This window comes from Lucilia sericata, unplaced genomic scaffold (genome assembly GCF_015586225.1).
Source record: "Lucilia sericata isolate MDLA Ls3-8-SP2 unplaced genomic scaffold, ASM1558622v1 Contig000413F_arrow, whole genome shotgun sequence".
In the NCBI taxonomy this organism is placed as follows: domain Eukaryota; kingdom Metazoa; phylum Arthropoda; class Insecta; order Diptera; family Calliphoridae; genus Lucilia; species Lucilia sericata.
Genome location: NW_023994431.1, coordinates 233,555 through 257,545, shown reverse-complemented (window position 1 = coordinate 257,545; position 23,991 = coordinate 233,555). Strand labels below are relative to the sequence as shown.

At 28.6% G+C, this 23,991-nt stretch overlaps 1 protein-coding gene across 1 annotated transcript in view; it reads right to left on the bottom strand.

Moving 5' to 3' along the window:
- Positions 1 to 23,991, bottom strand: part of LOC119604650 (regulating synaptic membrane exocytosis protein 1) — a 204,606-nt gene that overhangs the window by 53,040 nt on the left and 127,575 nt on the right. Inside the window, 5 exon segments of the mRNA XM_037957411.1 lie at positions 2,989 to 3,113; positions 17,165 to 17,409; positions 17,628 to 17,870; positions 17,927 to 18,192; positions 18,253 to 18,504. Of these exon segments, the coding sequence (XP_037813339.1) occupies positions 2,989 to 3,113; positions 17,165 to 17,409; positions 17,628 to 17,870; positions 17,927 to 18,192; positions 18,253 to 18,504 (1,131 nt within the window).

Sequence of the window (23,991 nt, the reverse complement as noted above, 5' to 3'; positions counted from 1 at the left end):
TTAAATTATGTTCTTTCTTTATGCTAAATCATACTTAGACGAAATTACTGCAATATTGATTACGAGAGTATTATATTAAATTTGAGATTCTTTTTGAAATGCAAGAATACTTTTATTAGGGTGGTGTTTTATTTATAATTTATTATAATACAATTATAATTTATAATAATGCCTTATAATGTCATTATAATACATTATAATATATTAGAATATAAATATAATTTCTCAAGATGTTTTGTAAAGCATTATAATTGCATCATTATGCATTATAATAAATTAAAATTGTATTATAATTCATTATAATGTATTATAACACAGTTATAATTGATTATAATACCCTATAAAACAATTATAATTTACAAAAATATAAAACTATTCATTTAAATATAATAAATATGATTTTAATCTATCAAAATACATTATAGTAATATTATATTGCATTATAATACATTATAATCTACTGTAATGCGTGATAATACATTATAATTATTTATAATGTATTGTAATATAATTATAATAGATTATAATAGATTATAATTCATTATAACTGCATTATAATTCTTTATAAAGTATTGTAATACAATTATAACACATTATAATTCATTATATTGCAATTATTTGATTTGATTTTTCTTATAAATTATAAAATAACATTAGATGTCTTTATATTCTCTAGCTTAAACTTAACACTTTTCAATATATTCCTTATTAAACCATCACGTTATAGTTTTCTTATTATTTCCAAAGATATGCCAATCCTTGAAAAATCCTTTTTACCAACCAGTCTATATGCAAATGCATACTCATTAACCTATCAATCACTAACTTTATTTGCTTTGTGAAAAAAAGAAGAAGAAATAATAAAAGAAATTCTTTTCCATAATATGAGAAGGCATTTGCACAGGTCTACCATGGCAAATAAGTAGATCTGTTCAATATTACACTTTAGTAAACGTGTGGCAAATAGTCAAGTAATCGTGGTAGAAAATGTAATAAAAGCATAAATTGAAAACGAAGTTAATTAAAAGCAATAGAGAGGCATCAACAGGAAAACTAATAGAAATTCTAAGACTTAAAAAATTTGATGCATAGTCGGGTATTTGCTACTTATATGTATGTATATAGGTTATAATGTTACTCATAACTTTAGTTAGTAGTTTAACTTTTTTTTAAGTTCTCAATTAACCAAAGTAGCGTTGATATATCATAAGACTAAAAATAACACTTTGTTAAAATTTCACGATCACAATACAATTCGGATTTCAATCCATGACCACCAACATGGATTCATTATATCACCAATGGTATTACAAAATATCTACATATGTATTTATAACCCCCATGAATTCTGTGTGTGGGTTAGCCAAACAAATATATTTATGAAACAATCTCTATACTTATATAAAACGTACTAGCAAACTCCTACTCACTTTCAATTTTTACCATAATACATTCAAATGTACATATAGTATGTAAATTTGAATGGATTGGTATTAAAAATATGGTGCCGGCCTCACCCCCTTAAAATGAAGTTAAGTTATAAACAGTTGATATTTTTTCTCGCTAATGTTAAGAACTTGGATGGTATTTGTTTCAAATAGGCTAAGTGAAATTTGATTTATATAATAATGCAGTTATAAGTCATTATAATTTATTATAACACAATAATATTGTGACTATAATGTTAATATAATACAATTATTGATGTGTAATGCATTATAATGCAATTATAATTGATTTTGTTGCAGTATAATGCGATTATAATTGGTTAAAATGCATTATAATATAGTTATAATTGATTATAATACATGATATTACAATTATTATTGATTGTAGTGTATTATAATCCAATTATAATTGATTATAATGCATTATAATAAAGTTATAATTGGTTGCAGTGTATTATAATTCAATTATAATTGATTATAATGCATTATAATCTAGTTATAAGTGATTATAATACAAGACATTAAAATTATTATTGATTGTAGTGTATTATAATCCAATTATAATTGATTGAATGCATTATAATAAATGTATAATTGATGATAGGGTATTATAATCAAATTATAATAAATTATAATGTTTTATAATCAAATTGTAATTAATTACAATTCTTTGTAATAAAGTTATAATTGACTTTAAAGTATTATAATTCTCGTATAACTGATTATATTATTATTATTAAATTATAATGAATTATATAGTATTATAACAGAATTATAATTAATTCTAATATATTATAAAACAAATATAAATAATTATAATTACTAATAATACTATAATGATGTATTATGCTTCATATATAATACAATTATAATGATTCTAAAGCATTATCGTAAAATTATAATTAATAATAATGCATTATTTTGCTATTATAATTATTATTAATCTATTACAATACAATTATGAATGATAATAAAGTATTATAATACGATTATAATAGATTTTAATGCTTTATAATGTAATATAATGTAATATAATTGATTATATTTAATTTTATTACCAATATAATTGATTATAATACAAATATAATTGAGTTTAATGCATTATAATTTAATTCTAATTGAGTATATTACATTACACTACAAATATAATTGATTATAATGTATTATAATCCAATTATAATGCATTATAATTGATAATAATATATTAGACCACAATTATAATTAATTATATTGCTTTATAATATAATTATAATTGATTATAATGCATTATAATTGATTATAATGCATTATAATTGATTATAATGCATTATAATTGGTTACAATGCATTATTATGCAAATAAAATAGTTTATAATATATTCAACACAGTTATAATTAGCTGTAGCTTAACAACAATTGCATTTATTATATGTTCTATAAAAATTAAGCTAACTTCATTTTTAAAGGGTTCGCAAATCGCTCTCTAATTTTTTTTACATAAAGGTCGACATATAGAAACAATCTAAAAATCAACATTATTGTAGTGAAGTAAACTCAATTACCTTGTCGCCCTGTTGTAAACCATTCTTTTCAGCTGGTCCTCCAGGCACAGTCCAAACAATATACGCAAATAGTCTGCCATCAGCACCAGTCTTACCGCCCACAACACGCATACCAAAACCACGCGCTATTAATGTATTGTAACAATATGTTGTTTGTGTTGTATTAGTAGTTGTTGTTGTTGTTTTAGCCGTTATTGTTATTCCAGATTACAGCAATGCAACACAGCATTAGAGGTATAGATGGATAGATGTATAAAGTGAGTTTGGTTGTTGTTGGAATTTGGTTTAAATTTGATTTTTTTTTATTTGTTTATGTAAAAACGATGAAGACATGATGAAAGACAGCATCCATATTGTAGCAAACACCATCACCAAGAACGTCGTCATTGTTGTGTTATAAATAAAATAGAAGTAACAGAAAAGAGAATAGGAAACAAAAATCAATTTTTTTGTATCTTTTTTTCTTTCCTCTAAAAAGAGGTTATAAAAATACTTTTAGTTTTTAGTATTCAAATTGTTAAAGGAATACAAGAAGTTTTGTTGTTTGTAATTTTACACTTAAATGACTTATTTTTGTTGTTGTTGTTGTTGCTGTTGTCTTGTAAGTGGGTAAAAGGATCTTAAGTTAATTCCTCTATATACCTTTATAGAAATGTATTTATTTATTAACAATTTAAGAAAAATTTACACTAGATAAAATTTTATTGCTTGGAATAGAAAATTTAAAGTTTATGAGAACATTTGTTTATTGGGGGAATTTTATTTAGGGAAAGCTGTATATTTGTAAATTATATAATAGAGACTCTGAAAAGAATAATAAAGTTTAATCTTTCAAAACTTTATTATTATTGGTTTTTGTGCATTATAACAAAGTTATAATGGATTAAAATGTTTAATAATGCATTATAATAGAGCAAATCAAAATTATAATTGATTATAATATGTTATATATTGTATAACTGATTAATGGGTTAAAGATTTGGTAGCATTAGATATTTGAGACGTTCAGAAATTGATTGAAGTGCATTATAATACAATTATTATAGATTTTTAATGTATTATAACAAATTTATAATTGATTAAAATGTATTATAAGGCATTATAATAGATTATATCACAATTATAATTGATTATAATATATTATAATACACAATACATTATAATAACACATTATAATATAATTATAAAAAGTTATAATATATTATAATGTTCTGTAAAACAATTATAATTGACCATAATGTTTTATAACAGAATTATTTTTACTTAAAATACATTTTAATAGAATTATAATTGATTATAATGTATTACGACACATTATAATATAATTATAAATAGTTATAATGTATTATAATGCATTATAACGCAATTATAATTGATTATAATGCATACTTATATAATTATATTTGATTATAATATATTATAAAACAATTTTTATTTATTATAATGTATTACAATCCAATTATAAATGGATATAATGCATTATAGCACAATTATTATTGATTATAATATATTATAATACGATTATAATTGATCTTAATACATTATAACATAATTATAATGAACTAAAATGTATTATAATGCATTATAATCGCTTATACTGCATACTCATATAATTATATTTGATTATAATATATTATGAAACAATTTTAATTAATTATAATGTATTATAATACAATTATAAAAGGATATAATGCATTATATCACAATTATTATTGATTATAATATATTATAATTCGATTATAATTGATCTTAATGCATTATAACATAATTATAATGAATTAAAATGTATTATTATATTTTACAGAACAAATATGATGTATTATAATACATTTATAATTCATTATACAACATTATAGAATCATTATAATTGTTTATAAAACATTATAATAAATGTATAATTGATTATAATACTTTATAATGCAATTATAATTAATTTAAATTCATTATAATACAGATCATACAGATTCAGAACATATTTCATTCTCAAAAACTAATTCGTTATTATTTTCATTGTTAATAAAAAGGCCTTAAACATAATTAATTAAAACTAACAAATCAATATTTTAGTTATTACAAAGAATTTTATTTTAAAATATATTTAATTTCTAGATATTAAATATTGCAATGTTGAAGTATTTTATTACATTTAAATTTAATTGAATACATTTTTAATTAAATTCTATTTCATATTATGTTACTGATAGTTATAGTTAGAACTTCGAAACACAAACACATATAAAAATTTCCAATATAATTTCTTGTAGTTTCAATTTTGTTACATTTCCGTTTCCTTATTTATTTCATATTGTATGTGTGTATGTACGTAGTTTTTATAAAGCTTTAGGCCAAATTGATGTTTCATTTATATTCGTCTATGTATAGAAATAGAAAATCTTTAGAATCTAGTGATTGCTTTAATCATTCTTGAAAAATCAATCATATGTTGCTTTTCTAATACTTACTGTCTGTCTGTCTATCAATTTTCACTTCATTCTAATAAAACAGCAGAAATTTTTATTGATTTAGTAAGTTGTATCTTTGGTTAACAATAACACAAAATGTATAGGAAAAGTTTAACATTTGTGATGCTAAATGAAAAACACTACCCTGCAGTGCTGGAGAACTTAACCAGCATTAGCTACCTACTAAAGTTTGGATTTTGACAGGTTATTTTATTGCATACTAGTAAACACTAAAATAACTATTGTTTTCTAAACAAAGATTAAAAGATGTCTTCACTCCAACTATAAAACTACCGGACAGCCGTACTACAAGTTTAGTTATGTACATTTGTGTGCTTTCTGCTGTAAACGGAAATTGAAATGTGGTTTTTGGATTTAAGCTCTAGTGATGTAATTAACTAACAATTTCGCTTTTTTCTTTTGTTTTTGTTTAAATGTTCATTGTGAAATTACTGCACATGGCTGAGACTCTTGACTGAGTATGAAAAATTTCGAGTTTTTCGCCCAAAGAGCGTAGTAAATTAGATACCTGATACGATAGTAGCAGCATTCATGCATATAATTGCATGAACACGTTTAGTAATTACTGAAAACTTCTAACGTTAGTGGTTTCTGGTTTTGAGTAGAAATTAACCCACATTATAAACCAAAACATTATTTTGTCGGATATTTATGTGCTATTTTTAAACAGCATGGTTTTGACAGAAAAAGGTTTTGTTAAGTGATTTTCGGAAGAGAGTCTTATTTCCAATATAATTCCCATTGTAAAAAGATGGCGAGGAGGGCATATTATCATAGATCTTTGTCTGGATCTTTGAAAAATTTTAAGACCTTCGTTAGAGATATGTACGACTCACTATATGCCTATTGAAGCCCCGAAGTAGAGTAGATATGAGTAGATATGTTAGTTAGTGAGTTAGTTAGTTAGTTAGTGAGTTAGTTAGTTAGTTGTTAGTTAGTTAGTTAGTTAGTTAGTTAGTTAGTTAGTTAGTTAGTTAGTTAGTTAGTTAGTTAGTTAGTAGTTAGTTAGTTAGTTAGTTAGTTAGTTAGTTAGTTAGTTAGTTAGTTAGTTAGTTAGTTAGTTAGTTAGTTAGTTAGGTTAGTTAGTTAGTTAGTTAGTTAGTTAGTTAGTTAGTTAGTTAGTTAGTTAGTTAGTTAGTTAGTTAGTTAGTTAGTAGTTAGTTAGTTAGTTAGTTAGTTAGTAGTTAGTTAGTTAGTTAGTTAGTTAGTTAGTTAGTTAGTTAGTTAGTTAGTTAGTTAGTTAGTAGTTAGTTAGTTAGTTAGTTAGTTAGTTAGTTAGTTAGTAGTTAGTTAGTTAGTTAGTTAGTTAGTTAGTTAGTTAGTTAGTTAGTTAGTTAGTTAGTTAGTTAGTTAGTTAGTTAGTTAGTTAGTAGTTAGTTAGTTAGTTAGTTAGTTAGTTAGTTAGTTAGTTAGTTAGTTAGTTAGTAGTTAGTTAGTAGTTAGTTAGTTAGTTAGTTAGTTAGTTAGTTAGTTAGTAGTTAGTTAGTTAGTTAGTTAGTTAGTTAGTTAGTTAGTTAGTTAGTTAGTTAGTTAGTTAGTTAGTTAGTTAGTTAGTTAGTTAGTTAGTTAGTTAGTTAGTTAGTTAGTTAGTTAGTAGTTAGTTAGTTAGTTAGTTAGTTAGTTAGTTAGTTAGTTAGTTAGTTAGTTAGTTAGTTAGTTAGTTAGTTAGTTAGTTAGTTAGTTAGTTAGTTAGTTAGTTAGTTAGTTAGTTAGTTAGTTAGTTAGTTAGTTAGTTAGTTAGTTAGTTAGTTAGTAGTAGTTAGTTAGTAGTTAGTTAGTTAGTTAGTTAGTTAGTTAGTTAGTTAGTTAGTTAGTTAGTTAGTTAGTTAGTTAGTTAGTTAGTTAGTTAGTTAGTTAGTTAGTTAGTTAGTTAGTTAGTTAGTTAGTTAGTTAGTTAGTTAGTTAGTTAGTTAGTTAGTTAGTTAGTTAGTTAGTTAGTTAGTTAGTTAGTAGTTAAATTGTAACTTAATCTCAACAAAGTTACAATCTGCAAACTAGTTTTCAATTACATTTTATATCTAGTATTTCGTTTTACTTTAAGTACTAGATCTAGATTTTTTTCCACCAGAGAATTGAAGATGTTTGGAAGATGTTGCAACATACATCACATTAAATTCCCAGAATATTTGACACATTCAATGTGCCATCACAAAGTTGTCGTCAGACAAATGGAAAAAAAAAGGTGTGGATGTGTATAAATTCATAGTTTTCCAGCATGATGATAAGAAAAACATAACAAGTAAGAAATATTCGATCATATCCGATCATATGATACGCTACACCTGTTACGAATCTATTTTAAAATGTTTCCGAGAACAACTTCATTGCACTTACTTTTGCTCATAGCATTATTACTTCAATACATCTTCAGATCATCTATGATAATGTTGTGATAAAATACTACTATTGTATTTAATCATAGTATGATATTCAATTATATTTGTAGTAATCATAATATGTTTCCACTATAACCATAAATCTCCTCTTATAGTTGGTATTAGAGATAAAATTATTGCCACTAAGAGAGAGTGAAAAAGGACAGACTTTAGTTCGTTGCTAAATATGTATGTATTATTTAAAGCACTAAAGAAATTCAAAAGAAAGAATAAAACAGTAAAGGCCAACTATAACAATTTTGTTTGTATGTGAGGTTCTTCATGAATGTAATTGTAAAATGTTACAGATCAACAGAATTGCTGAAATAACATTATGTTAGCACCCACACTTATGATTCGATAAAACTGCCATGACTGGTTTAAAGTAAGAAATATTTGCAAAATGATGTTATTGTTGCAATCTTATATAAGTGCAGAATCTAGTGTAACATTAAGGATTATTTAAATATTTATAACAGTTAAAAATACATTAGAATTGAAATTTATTATAATGTATGTCTGTATATGTACTTGTATTTAAATTAACTATCCTAGTAATAGATTTTTTATATTTAACTACTCAGCAAATGTTATCAAAAATGCATATGAACATTAAATCTACTCGACAACTATACAAATTTGCCATCTTTGTAAATGTGTTTAAACTTTAAAAGAAGATTTTTTCAATACATACAAAACCTTAAGAAGAGTTTACAAAGCCAATGGTAGCTCTCTTGTCTGTTTCCTTTTTTCGTCTTCTTTTGGTCATTTCCTTATAGACGTTGTTTTTTATAAATGAAATATGTTACAACTGTCGGATGTGCAAAGAAGAATGAAGCAAATAAACTAGATTTTTCATCATTTAATTAACTTTAGTTTCCTTTCAACTCATATGTGTTATAACGTATTAAGTTGCCATCTTATTTTGGTAAAAGAAATGGAATTCTTGCTAATTTGGTCATTTTTGAAGAAGGATTTAACGATGAGATGGTTTGTTAAAGTGTTATTTGGTGTATAAAAATTCCAAATTCGCAACAGTATGAAGAACCGAAAAAATATTGAACATACAGTGCAAAATTGAATTTTTAGTGTACATACGAAATCAAATCAAATTAGAAAATTTGGATTTTTAGTGAAAAATGGGCTTTTAGCATTTCTAGTGAAAAATATAATTCCTAATTCCTAAAGTCTAGTCTATAGTCTAGACTATAGTCTAGTCTATAGTCTAGTCTGTAGTCTAGTCTATAGTCTAGTCTATAGTCTAGTCTATAGTCTAGTCTATAGTCTAGTCTATAGTCTAGTCTATAGTCTAGTCTATAGTCTAGTCTATAGTCTAGTCTGTAGTCTAGTCTATAGTCTAGTCTATAGTCTAGTCTATAGTCTAGTCTATAGTCTAGTCTATAGTCTAGTCTATAGTCTAGTCTATAGTCTAGTCTATAGTCTAGTCTATAGTCTAGTCTATAGTCTAGTCTATAGTCTAGTCTATAGTCTAGTCTTTAATCTAGTCTATAGTCTAGTCTATAGTCTAGTCTTTAATCTAGTCTATAGTCTAGTCTATAGTCTAGTCTATAGTCTAGTCTATAGTCTAGTCTATAGTCTAGTCTATAGTCTAGTCTATTGTCTAGTCTATAGTCTAGTCTATAGTCTGGTCTATAGTCTGGTCTATAGTCTAGTCTATAGTCTAGTCTACAGTCTAGTCTACGGTCTAGTCTATAGTCTAGTCTATAGTCTAGTCTACAGTCTAGTCTACGGTCTAGTCTATAGTCTATAGTTTAGTGTAATATAATCTAGTCTAATCTAATCTATAGTCTATGAAGTATTTAGGTAAGTCTTGTCTATATTCTAGTCTATAGTGTAGTCAATAGTCCAGTATATAGTCTAGTCAATAGTATAGCCTACTGTGTAGTCTATAATCTAGTCTACAGTCTAGTCTATAGTCTAGTGTAATATAATCTAGTGTAGTCTATCTATAGAATATTCTATAGTCTATGAAGTATTTAGGTAATTGGGAGTGTTCTACTTGCCTTTCCCATTTTCTAAAAATTTTTTCAATCACCCTTTAAGAATTGTTTTTACCTTGATCAAAACGATAAAAATGGGGAAAGAAAACTGTTGCTTAGATTTATTTACAACTTTTTTATTTAAATGTTTAGTATACTGCATTTTTTTGTTATTTCGCAACAAAATTGAAAAATAAAAGAGAAAAAAATTTGATGTTGATTTTACGACGAATGTTTGGTCATTACAGCTTTTTATTAACACAATGGCGAACATTTGCAAAGCCTAATAAGGGATATTTTGATCCTTTATATATAAAAAGAACATAAACCAAAAGGAAAAGAATAAATATAATGATAGATGGTAGTAAAATAGGAAAGTAAGGGTGTATGAAAAAGGTGAAGTTATTAAAAAATTTGGTTTATCATATCTAAAACAAATTGTTCGTCACCCACTTTCTAGGAAAATAGTAATAGTTTAGCCTTTTAGTCCAACTAGTACGTACTAGTATGTACACATGTATACACCACAGATTAAGAACTGAATAAAATACTTTCAAGTTTAAATTTAATAAATAATTTCTTAAAATTTAAATCCCACTTTGAATGTCCTCCAATTCCCTTAAGATAAAGGACCATTAAAATCCAAAAAAAAAAAAATCTTTAAGAAAATAATGTAAACTTTTGCACACCTGACAAGAAAAGTGAATTTAATGATTGTGTTTTTATAACAATTCATTTTCAATTTTTACTTTTTCCTTTTCTTTTTTACAACCAAAAAGTAATAAAGTACAGAATAAAATGAAAATTGTTATAAAGAAAACACCCACATGTTAAAAAAGTTATTGGAAGAAAAAATGGTCAACATTGTAAAATACTTTGAGCGTATGATTTGTAATCTTAGTTTTTTTTTCTTTGCTGCTGATGTAATTTCGATGTAAAACGAAAGTAATAAAATTGTTTGATATTTTACTTAAAAAGATAAAATTAATGTAATTTGTTACAAGGAAATCTTAAAAAAAGATTTTTACTTATTGTTAATTTGTTTGTTGTCAAGAGTTCAAGAGCAGTGAAACCAAAACAAATATTATTTATTAAATTAAAATATAAATAGCATATCTATGTCCAATGCACATACAATCTGTAGATTCAGTTTAGTGTGAAGACTAGTGTAAAATCAAGTCTTCTGTATAGTCTATAGTTTAGTACACAGTGGTTGTTAATCGTCTGTATATAGAATTGATTATAGACTAGACTATAGACTACTGTAAAATCAAGACTTTTGTCTAGTCTATAGATTAGTACACAGTGGTTGTTAATCGACTATATATAGAACAGATTATAGACACGACTATAGACTAGACTATAGACTAGACTATATACTAGACTATAGACTAGATAGACTAGACTATAGACTAGACTATAGACTAGACTATAGACTAGACTATAGACTAGACTATAGACTAGACTATAGACTAGACTATAGACTAGACTATAGACTAGACTATAGACTAGACTAGACTATAGACTGGACTATAGACTAGACTATAGACTAGACTATAGACTAGACTATAGACTAGACTATAGACTAGACTATAGACTAGACTATAGACTAGAATATAGACTAGACTATAGACTAGACTATAGACTAGACTATAGACTAGACTATAGTCTAGTCTATATTCTAGTCTATAGTCTAGTCTATAGTCTAGTCTATAGTCTAGTCTATAGTACTAGACTAGACTATAGACTAGACTATAGACTAGACTATAGACTAGACTATAGACTAGACTATAGACTAGACTATAGACTAGACTATAGACTAGACTATAGACTAGACTATAGACTAGTCTATAGACTAGACTATAGACTAGACTATAGACTAGACTATAGACTAGACTATAGACTAGACTATAGACTAGACTATAGACTAGACTATAGACTAGACTATAGACTAGACTATAGACTAGACTATAGACTAGACTATAGACTAGACTATAGACTAGACTATAGACTAGACTATAGACTAGACTATAGACTAGACTATAGACTAGACTATAGACTAGACTATAGACTAGACTATAGACTAGACTATAGACTAGACTATAGACTAGACTATAGACTAGACTATAGACTAGACTATAGACTAGACTATAGACTAGACTATAGACTAGACTATAGACTAGACTATAGACTAGACTATAGACTAGACTATAGACTAGACTATAGACTAGACTATAGACTAGACTATAGACTAGACTATAGACTAGATTATAGACTAGACTATAGACTAGACTATAGACTAGACTATAGACTAGACTATAGACTAGACTATAGACTAGACTATAGACTAGACTATAGACTAGACTATAGACTAGACTATAGACTAGACTATAGACTAGACTATAGACTAGACTATAGACTAGACTATAGACTAGACTATAGACTAGACTATAGACTAGACTATAGACTAGACTATAGACTAGACTATAGACTAGACTATAGACTAGACTATAGACTAGACTATAGACTAGACTATAGACTAGACTATAGACTAGACTATAGACTAGACTATAGACTAGACTATAGACTAGACTATAGACTAGACTATAGACTAGACTATAGACTAGACTATATAGACTATATAAAATATTTCCATAAAACTTCAATACTAAATATTCCCTTTCCACACAAAGAAAAAGTATTTGTAACATCTGCAAATACAATTTTTTGTTACAGCATTTCCTCTTAAACCATAAATTAAAGACACAAAATAAATTAAAATAATGGAAATTAAAAAATTCAACAGGAAGAGAAAATAAAAACTGTTTGTATTTTGAACAATTTTTAATGAGAAAAACTCCTTATAATTATAATGAGGAAAGACAGCGAGATACATATTTCGCTAGAGCTTATTAATGCGTATATTACCCGCATCCTTTAGAAAAGAACTAAAATTGAAAAGTAGCAACAGCAGGGACTGTCAGTAGTTTAAGAGTGAAGCTTTATTGTGAAAATTCCTTTTTTTTTATTCCAACAGTTTTTATTTAAGTAATTTTGGCATTTTATGTTTAACTTTTGATTAAGGTTTTCTTAAGACTGAATAGAGAAATATAGCAAAAAAAAAAAAAAACGTACCAAAGGCATTAAAGTATGAATATACAGGCATTGATAGAGAGGCTTAGATTGGGAGGGAGTAAAAAGTAACAAAAACTTTTAACAAACTACATGAGAACGAAAAAAGACAGACAGTTAGAAAAGAAGATAGACAGAATGAAGTAGAATTTTTTTTGGCCATTTGTCTTTATAATGATAGAATTAAATAAAGTACCAAAGAAATGTACCAAAAGTACTTTTTGGCCACAAATATTTTAACTGTTTCTTTGGCCTAAGTGTGATTATAAAAATGTTTTCCTTAACTACATGTTGAAAGAGTCTAACTTACAAAACTATTTTATGAACCGATCTATTTTCTTTTGTTTGTCGATCTTGGTACTTTTTGTTGTTATTTTGTACGAATCATTTGTACAGTTTTACTTTAAAACCTCATCGTTGCCCAACAATAAGTTACAACAAAAATAAGAAAAAAAATATAGAAAAGAACTTAACAATAAAGTTAATAAACTTTTAATTATAATTGGATATCAAAAACTTTTGATGAACATAACTTGGAATGTACTGCACATAGTTGTGTGTACTAATGTCTCAATTTCTTGCTGTCTTTTGTTACCAGTAAATATGTCGGTTTGTATATGAGTAATAAACCTCAAATGGGTTAAATTTCTAGTGAACAGATTTTTATAAATACATACAAAAAACGGCAATATATTAGGGTGTATCTTATTAGTTCACTTCTTGTTAAAGGAGAAAGTTGAACATTTTAGTCCACTTGGTTATTGTTGACCATTGCAACACCAGCCTTAAATTTAAGAAAATATCGCTTAGTCAAGAAATATATGGTTAAAAATTTCTCCCTACTATTCTCCCAACATCTTGAAAATTTTTCAATATTTTGACATTTAAAGTTTTCAATGATGTCTAAAGGCACTTTATATTACTTTCAAGGCTTTGCAAATAGTACAATGAAAAACTTATTTTTTTTTTTGGGGAAATAACTCTTTATTGCTCTTAACTTAAATAACTGTCTACAATTTTTTTATTTAAAAATTTGGTATCAAATATACGACAACTACTTACATATTCGTAATTAGTACTATAAAACTAAAGATAAAACTTAAGATTTTTTCCTTTTAAAACTCTTCCCACAAAATACTTACTTTTTCCTTCTTACCAAATTTACAACTATATTTTAAGTATTGTTAAATTTCTTTCAATTAAAAGCAACTACCCCAATCAATTTGTTTTAAATTTGTTAAATCGTATTAGTTTTTATATGTAATGACACTACTGTTACCTCTTACCGCACACACACACACATCATAATATTCTATTGAAACTATAGTTTCAAAACTATTTCCATTCAATCGATACATTCATCCATTGTCTAATTGTATTTTAGTCGTATAAGTAAGAATAAGTTTTTATCTTTAGATGACAAACAAACACCATGAAAATGAAAGAAAAGTGAAAGAACAACTAAAACTTAATTAATTGAATTGTGCAGATTGAAAATGTTCAAAAGAAAAGAACGAAAATAGTAGAAACTTTAGTTTAAGATTGAAATGACATATTTTCTGAAAGGGAAGTGCAATATTTGGGAGGGTATGTGGATATGTAACTAACTAACTAACTAACAAACAACAAACAAACAAACAAACAAACTAACTAACTAACTACTAACTAACTAACTAACTAACTAACTAACTAACTAACTAACTAACTAACTAACTAACTAACTAACTAACTAACTAACTAACTAACTAACTAACTAACTAACTAACTAACTAACTACTAACTAACTAACTAACTAACTAACTAACTAACTAACTAACTAACTAACTAACTAACTAACTAACTAACTAACTAACTAACTACTAACTAACTAACTAACTAACTAACTACTAACTAACTAACTAACTAACTAACTAACTAACTAACTAACTAACTAACTAACTACTAACTAACTAACTAACTAACTAACTAACTAACTACTAACTAACTAACTAACTAACTAACTAACTAACTAACTAACTAACTAACTAACTAACTAACTAACTACTAACTAACTAACTAACTAACTAACTAACTAACTAACTACTACTAACTAACTAACTAACTAACTACTAACTAACTAACTAACTAACTAACTAACTAACTAACTAACTACTAACTAACTAACTAACTAACTAACTAACTAACTAACTAACTAACTAACTAACTAACTAACTAACTAACTAACTAACTAACTACTAACTAACTAACTACTAACTAACTACTAACTAACTAACTAACTAACTACTAACTAACTAACTAACTAACTAACTAACTAACTAACTAACTAACTAACTAACTAACTAACTAACTAACTAACTAACTAACTAACTACTAACTAACTAACTAACTAACTAACTAACTAACTAACTAACTAACTAACTAACTAACTAACTAACTAACTAACTAACTAACTAACTAACTAACTAACTAACTAACTAACTAACTAACTACTAACTAACTAACTAACTACTAACTAACTAACTAACTAACTAACTAACTAACTAACTACTAACTAACTAACTAACTAACTAACTAACTAACTACTACTAACTACTAACTAACTAACTAACTACTAACTAACTACTACTAACTAACTACTAACTAACTAACTAACTAACTAACTACTAACTACTAACTAACTAACTACTAACCTAACTAACTAACTAACCAACTAACTAACTAACTAACTAACTAACTAACTAACTAACTAAACTAACTAACTAACTAACTAACTAACTACTAACTAACTAACTAACTAACTAACTAGTATAATCTATAGTCTGGTCTATAGTCCGGTTCTTTAGTCTAGTCTACAGTCTAGTCTATGCTCTAGTCTAAAGTCTAGTCTATAGTCTAGTCTATAGTCTAGGGCCATAGTCCTAGTCTATAGTCTAGGCCTAGTCTGTAGTCTGTACTGTCTTTAATACTCTGGACCAGACTATAAACTGGAGTAGACTATAGACTATACTATAGTCCACTCTATTGACTAGACTTTGGAGTACTCTAGATTATTAATTACTTCCACACACTTTTGAAATTTTGATTAGAAGCTAGCTTACATACTAGGCCTTACGTAATCACTGATCTATATTTTTTTTTCTAAATTGTTAGCTCATTGTAAAATAAACTAAATATGTTTTCTTTTCTTTATTACAGATCCATATTTTTATGGCGTAGTACTCGGTAAGTACATATTTTTTCTATATTATATGATATTCTCATATTTGCCAATAACTTTTTATAAACAAACCTTTAAAAACACCATACCCCCGAGAAAAAAAAAATAACTTAAAATATTAACCCACCTATAAACAACTTTGTCTACACTCTGCACTAACAAGTGGTTTATTTTGTAAGTTTGCTTTATTTTGCGTCGAATAAACGCTGGAGGGGGTGTAACTTTTAAAGTTCAATTGCATGTAAAGAATTTCACTTTACTTAATCTTCATGCATTAAATGCATGAATCTACTACAGCAACAGCGTCATAAATATTTCAAGTGAAACTACCCAAGTAATTTTGAAATTATGCTGTACGAGAGATGTGGCAAGATGAAAAAAAAAAAATAAATAAATGTCTTTATACACTCGTGTAGAGATGTGTGAGTAAATCAGTAATGGGCATTAGCCAAACTTTAAATTGCAAGTGATCTAGCTGTATTTGGTCTCGTGCAACGAAGAAATGCCCATTACTGCTTCATGTGTACACATGTGTGAATGCATCTAGAGATGCATTTCTAAATGCACTTGAGTTAACTTTTGTTCTTACTATTCTTTTCTGCTGCTTAAACGCCCTTGTTGTCATCATTTGTAGTGAGATAAGGTAATCATTTTTGCATGACATCTTCTTTTAAATGATAAATTTTACAAATATTTACTTATGAAAATATTTCTATGTTACGGTAATTTAAATTCAACTAGCTTAGTAGTCGTTCAGATGATTAATAAAATAAAATGGTTTGAATAGGGTGCTTGATTGAGGAATTTTTAAATTAAATTTTAAACTTGGAGAAAAAAATCATTGAAGTATCGGTCCCCTTATATGAAAAATGGTATTATTCGTATTTACTCCTTAAACATTTTGACAACAACAACAAATAGTAAGTCCAATTTTTGTAACCTAAAGAAAACTGTAATCGTAATACTCACTGCGATGAGCTTTATCTGAAGGATCTCTTCTTAAAATAATACGTCGTTTCGACGAACATATGGGTCCTGAATCAACATCGTGAATAACAATTTTAATCTGTTCACCATCCATCGATGTTTGACGTCGTGGCGCTTCAAGATCTTCTAAATTGGGACCGGTGAAAGCAGCCAATGGGGGTGGTATAGCCGAGGGTATGCCGGAAGTGGGTAGAGCACCGCGTGATTGTAAAGCAGCCAAATCAGGTCTGGACGGGAGATAAAATAAAAAAAAGAAATTTACGTTGAAAATAATTCTCAACAGTTTTTGTGTGAAACAGTTTCGTAAAAATTCCTAATTTAATTAATTTTGTAATCGAGTTAATTACTTTTTTTCGTCAATTTCGAAAATCTCTAAATTAATTTAATTTTGATAAATGTTCAGGATTTTTGTTAAATAACTTTTATAGTTGACTTTTTTACTCACAATTGTGAACCTCTCCTTCGCATACGTCTATCCTCGTCGACCGTTAACACCGGACTACCTTTATCTGGGCTGGGTGATTCATCATTGTTAATATCTTCCGAGGGATGAGGCACACGAAATGAAGGTCTTCGAGAGCCGGGCAAAGCGATCTGTGGACCCAGTGTGGCATCGCCAGGAGAACGTTGAGAAGCTTGAGCAGCTGCTTGCAAAACACCCGGAGCGAAAACATCATAAGCCGATTTTCTAAAAAAAAAAAACATTCACAAAAATTCAATTTATATTAAACTATTAGTAAATACCTTCTGGGCATGGCTGGTATACCCAAACCCATATCAACACCAGCACCCAAACTGCCGGCTACACCGGCACCTGTGGCATTGGCATCATCATCATAACTGTGTTGACGGGCAACTCTTGAGCCACGTCTGGAAGCCATGCGTGAGAGAGGTGGTCCAAAACTTAATTCCTCTTGTCGTGGCGGACTACCCGAGCGACTGGGTGCCATACTATGGCCACCCTTGCGCCAGTCCATATCACCACCGGGTGTCTTGTTGCCTTTCAATTGCTGGAAAACCAAACAAAAAAATTCATTGCAATTTAATTTTCCTCTTCATTTCCAACTTACCCTTTCCAGCTCTTTTAATGACGCAGGTGATACATCTGAATGTCGTCTTAGTTCGGGACTACGAGGTGGGGCCAAAGCAGCACTACCATTTGCAGGCGCTAATGTTTGTGTGCTTGATCCCAATTTGGCATCTGAATGACGTCGTTGCAATGCTTCTAATACTGGTACATCCAGACTAGAGTCTGTTGAATTCTGTGGTATACAAACACGTGAGGCCATCTTTCTTCGACACACACTACAGCGCCACATATTCTGGAACAACAATAAAATTGCAATTGTAAATCAAAATTGCATACCTACATATATTCTAATAAGAAAGAAGTGTGAAAATTTCCATATGTTTTAGCACGTATGGGAAAGGCGTCAATGGTATTTATTGATGTTTTTTTCTTTTTGTATAAAGGTTTTAGTTAGAAGGTGTGTAATTCCTTTGTGTTTATTTGCTATTATAATTGTGTTGTAATATTATTTATTTGTTATCGATTTATCTTCTTGTTTAAAATGCAAATTGCTTTTTATTTATTTATTTAAAAAGGTGCAGGAAAGTTTTGCAGCAGGTTGTGGACGATTTTTTATAAATTTAATATGAACTAAAATTGAACTAAAACGGAACTGAACTAGAACTGAATTAGAACTGAACTAGAACTGAACTAGAACTGAACTAGAACTGAACTAGAACTGAACTAGAACTGAACTAGAACTGAACTAGAACTGAACTAGAACTGAACTAGAACTGAACTAGAACTGAACTAGAACTGAACTAGAACTGAACTAGAACTGAACTAGAACTGAACTAGAACTGAACTAGAACTGTACTGGAACTGAACTAGAACTGAACTAGAACTGAACTAGAACTGAACTAGAACTGAACTAGAACTGAACTAGAACTGACTAGAACTGAACTAGAACTGAACTAGAACTGAACTAGAACTGAACTAGAACTGAACTAGAACTGAACTAGAACAGAACTAGAACTAGAACTAGAACTGAACTAGAACTGAACTAGAACTGAACTAGAACTGAACTAGAACTGAACTAGAACTGAACTAGAACTGAACTAGAACTGAACTAGAACTGAACTAGAACTGAACTAGAACTGACTAGAACTGAACTAGAACTACTAGACGGAACTAGAACTGACTAGAACTAGCTAAACTGAACTAGAACTGAACTAGAACTGAACTAGAACTGAACTAGAACTGACTAGAACTGAACTAGAACTGAACTAGAACTGAACTAGAACTGAACTAGAACTGAACTAGAACTGAACTAGAACTGAACTAGAACTGAACTAGAACTGAACTAGAACTGAACTAGAACTGAACTAGAACTGAACTAGAACTGAACTAGAACTGAACTAGAACTGAACTAGAACTGAACTAGAACTGAACTAGAACTGAACTAGAACTGAACTAGAACTGAACTAGAACTGAACTAGAACTGAACTAGAACTGAACTAGAACTGAACTAGAACTGAACTAGAACTGAACTAGAACTGAACTAGAACTGAACTAGAACTGAACTAGAACTGAACTAGAACTGAACTAGAACTGAACTAGAACTGAACTAGAACTGAACTAGAACTGAACTAGAACTGAACTAGAACTGAACTAGACTGAACTAGAACTGAACTAGAACTGAACTAGAAACTGAACTAGAACTGAACTAGAACTGAACTAGAACTGAACTAGAACTGAACTAGAACTGAACTAGAACTGAACTAGAACTGAACTAGAACTGAACTAGAACTGAACTAGAACTGAACTAGAACTGAACTAGAACTGAACTAGAACTGAACTAGAACTGAACTAGAACTGAACTAGAACTGAACTAGAACTGAACTAGAACTGAACTAGAACTGAACTAGAACTGAACTAGAACTGAACTAGAACTGAACTAGAACTGAACTAGAACTGAACTAGAACTGAACTAGAACTGAACTAGAACTGAACTAGAACTGAACTAGAACTGAACTAGAACTGAACTAGAACTGAACTAGAACTGAACTAGAACTGAACTAGAACTGAACTAGAACTGAACTAGAACTGAACTAGAACTGAACTAGAACTGAACTAGAACTGAACTAGAACTGAACTAGAACTGAACTAGAACTGAACTAGAACTGAACTAGAACTGAACTAGAACTGAACTAGAACTGAACTAAACTGAACTAGAACTGAACTAGAACTGAACTAGAACTGAACTAGAACTGAACTAGAACTGAACTAGAACTGAACTAGAACTGAACTAGAACTGAACTAGAACTGAACTAGAACTGAACTAGAACTGAACTAGAACTGAACTAGAACTCTAGAACTGAACTAGAACTGAACTAGAACTGAACTAGAACTGAACTAGAACTGAACTAGAACTGAACTAGAACTGAACTAGAACTGAACTAGAACTGAACTAGAACTGAACTAGAACTGAACTAGAACTGAACTAGAACTGAACTAGAACTGAACTAGAACTGAACTAGAACTGAACTAGAACTGAACTAGAACTGAACTAGAACTGAACTAGAACTGAACTAGAACTGAACTAGAACTGAACTAGAACTGAACTAGAACTGAACTAGAACTGAACTAGAACTGAACTAGAACTGAACTAGAACTGAACTAGAACTGAACTAGAACTGAACTAGAACTGAACTAGAACTGAACTAGAACTGAACTAGAACTGAACTAGAACTGAACTAGAACTGAACTAGAACTGAACTAGAACTGAACTAGAACTGAACTAGAACTGAACTAGAACTGAACTAGAACTGAACTAGAACTGAACTAGAACTGAACTAGAACTGAACTAGAACTGAACTAGAACTGAACTAGAACTGAACTAGAACTGAACTAGAACTGAACTAAACTGAACTAGAACTGAACTAGAACTGAACTAGAACTGAACTAGAACTGAACTAGAACTGAACTAGAACTGAACTAGAACTAGAACTGAACTAGAACTGAACTAGAACTGAACTAGAACTGAACTAGAACTGAACTAGAACTGAACTAGAACTGAACTAGAACTGAACTAGAACTGAACTAGAACTGAACTAGAACTGAACTAGAACTGAACTAGAACTGAACTAGAACTGAACTAGAACTGAACTAGAACTGAACTAGAACTGAACTAGAACTGAACTAGAACTGAACTAGAACTGAACTAGAACTGAACTAGAACTGAACTAGAACTGAACTAGAACTGAACTAGAACTGAACTAGAACTGAACTAGAACTGAACTAGAACTGAACTAGAACTGAACTAGAACTGAACTAGAACTGAACTAGAACTGAACTAGAACTGAATTAGAACTGAACTAGAACTGAACTAGAACTGAACTAGTAAAGGTTTTATGAATTTTATAAATATAGTTTATTTTTAAAATGTTCAAAAATAAAACTTTTTCACATAAGTATTTCTCTGAGTGTAATTATTAAAATTATATTAGGGTTGCAGTTTTATTTGCTTTTTTCTGCCATTTAAATTTGTATGTTTGGCTGTGTTTAAATGTTGTGCCTCATGTGAGGTTGCATGAAACCAAATACAAGCTTACGTATGTACGTATACACCACCAGCTGACTAAAAATTTTTCCATTTTAATTAACTTAGCAACAATTAGCCAAAATGGAAAAACCATAGAAACTTTTAAACACAAATACATTCATATGCACATAATTTTTTTTCAAGTCCAGCAAACATTTAGATAAAAATTAAATTTTGACTCATACAATTCTGCCTTGAGCAAAGTTGTATTAAGTTGAATACCAATGTATGTATGTGGAAATGTTTGCTGGGTTAGAACACATCTGTATTACAATTTGAACATTAAATAGCTGTATTTTAGTTCTCATTTCATTCATTATGGCCCAACACATTCAAGCAGAAAAAACCCTGCCGTTCTGGGTGGCTGTTATGATTTCTATTCTTTGATTAGCACAGGACAATAAATTATGTATTTGATTATTTATTAGAAACACTAATTTATTTCTAATTACTTTTTAAATCGAGATATAAAATGGCTACTGTCTAATATACCAGGAGTAAATGATTGGACTTTGGGGGTTGCCAAGTAAAAGGATACCATGTTGTTTTTTTAGGGAAACTTTCGGGGCTCGTAGTAGAAATCTACACAAATATTACGTTTGTTTTGTGGCTGCTGTTTATTGTATTTTTGTTAGCAAAAATATACAAATATAAAAAAGCTTGTTGAAGCTTTAAAAAGGCACATCAACAACGTCCTGTCTTCCGTGCAAAAGGAAGTGAAAGGAAAAAAATATATAAAAATATTTTTATTTTCACAAAAGATCTGACATTAACAGAAAATTCGCATGTTTTTAATAAATATTTTTGTAAAACGCTCAAACACACATATACACACGAAAACCACAAACACAACAGCAAATTAATGAAATTGTTATGGTCTTTTGAAAAGATTATATTAAATAATTAAATAATCATTTTAAGTATGTATTTAGAGAGAGAAATTAACGAAATTTATTTTTAGAAAAGTTTTCAAAAATAACGGGGAAACATTTTTTAAATTGATTAATTTTGATTTAAGTCAAGACTAAGTTTAATAACTGCGGTACTCTTGAGAGTGGGAGTTTAGCAGATTAACGAGAACCGCAATGAAACTATCCGCTGTCCAAGTATATGGCTTTACTCCAAAATACATTATATAGAAATAACTACAGACTAAAGACTAGACTACAGTCTAGACTGTAGACCAGACTATAAACTCGACTATAGACTAGACTATAGATTAGACTATAGACTAGACTATAGACTAGACTGTAGACTAGATTATAGACTAGACTATAGACTAGACTATAGACTAGACTATAGACTAGACTATAGACTAGACTATAGACTAGACTGTAGACTAAACTATAGACTAGACTATAGACTAGACTATAGACTAGACTGTAGACTAAACTATAGACTAGACTATAGAGTAGACTGTAGACTAGACTATAGACTAGACTGTAGACTAGACTATAGACTAGACTATAGACTAGACTATAGACTAGACTATAGACTAGACTATAGACTAGACTATAGACTAGACTATAGACTAGACTATAGACTAGACTATAGACTAGACTATAGACTAGACTATAGACTAGACTATAGACTAGACTATAGACTAGACTATAGACTAGACTATAGACTAGACTATAGACTAGACTATAGACTAGACTATAGACTAGACTATAGACTAGACTATAGACTAGACTATAGACTAGACTATAGACTAGACTATAGACTAGACTATAGACTAGACTATAGACTAGACTATAGACTAGACTATAGACTAGACTATAGACTAGACTATAGACTAGACTATAGACTAGACTATAGACTAGACTATAGACTAGACTATAGACTAGACTATAGACTAGACTATAGACTAGACTATAGACTAGACTAGACTATAGACTAGACTATAGACTAGACTATAGACTAGACTATAGACTAGACTATACTAGACTATAGACTAGACTATAGACTAGACTATAGACTAGACTATAGACTAGACTATAGACTAGACTATAGACTAGACTATAGACTAGACTATAGACTAGACTATAGACTAGACTATAGACTAGACTATAGACTAGACTATAGACTAGACTATAGACTAGACTATAGACTAGACTATAGACTAGACTATAGACTAGACTATAGACAGACTATAGACTAGACTATAGACTAGACTATAGACTAGACTATAGACTA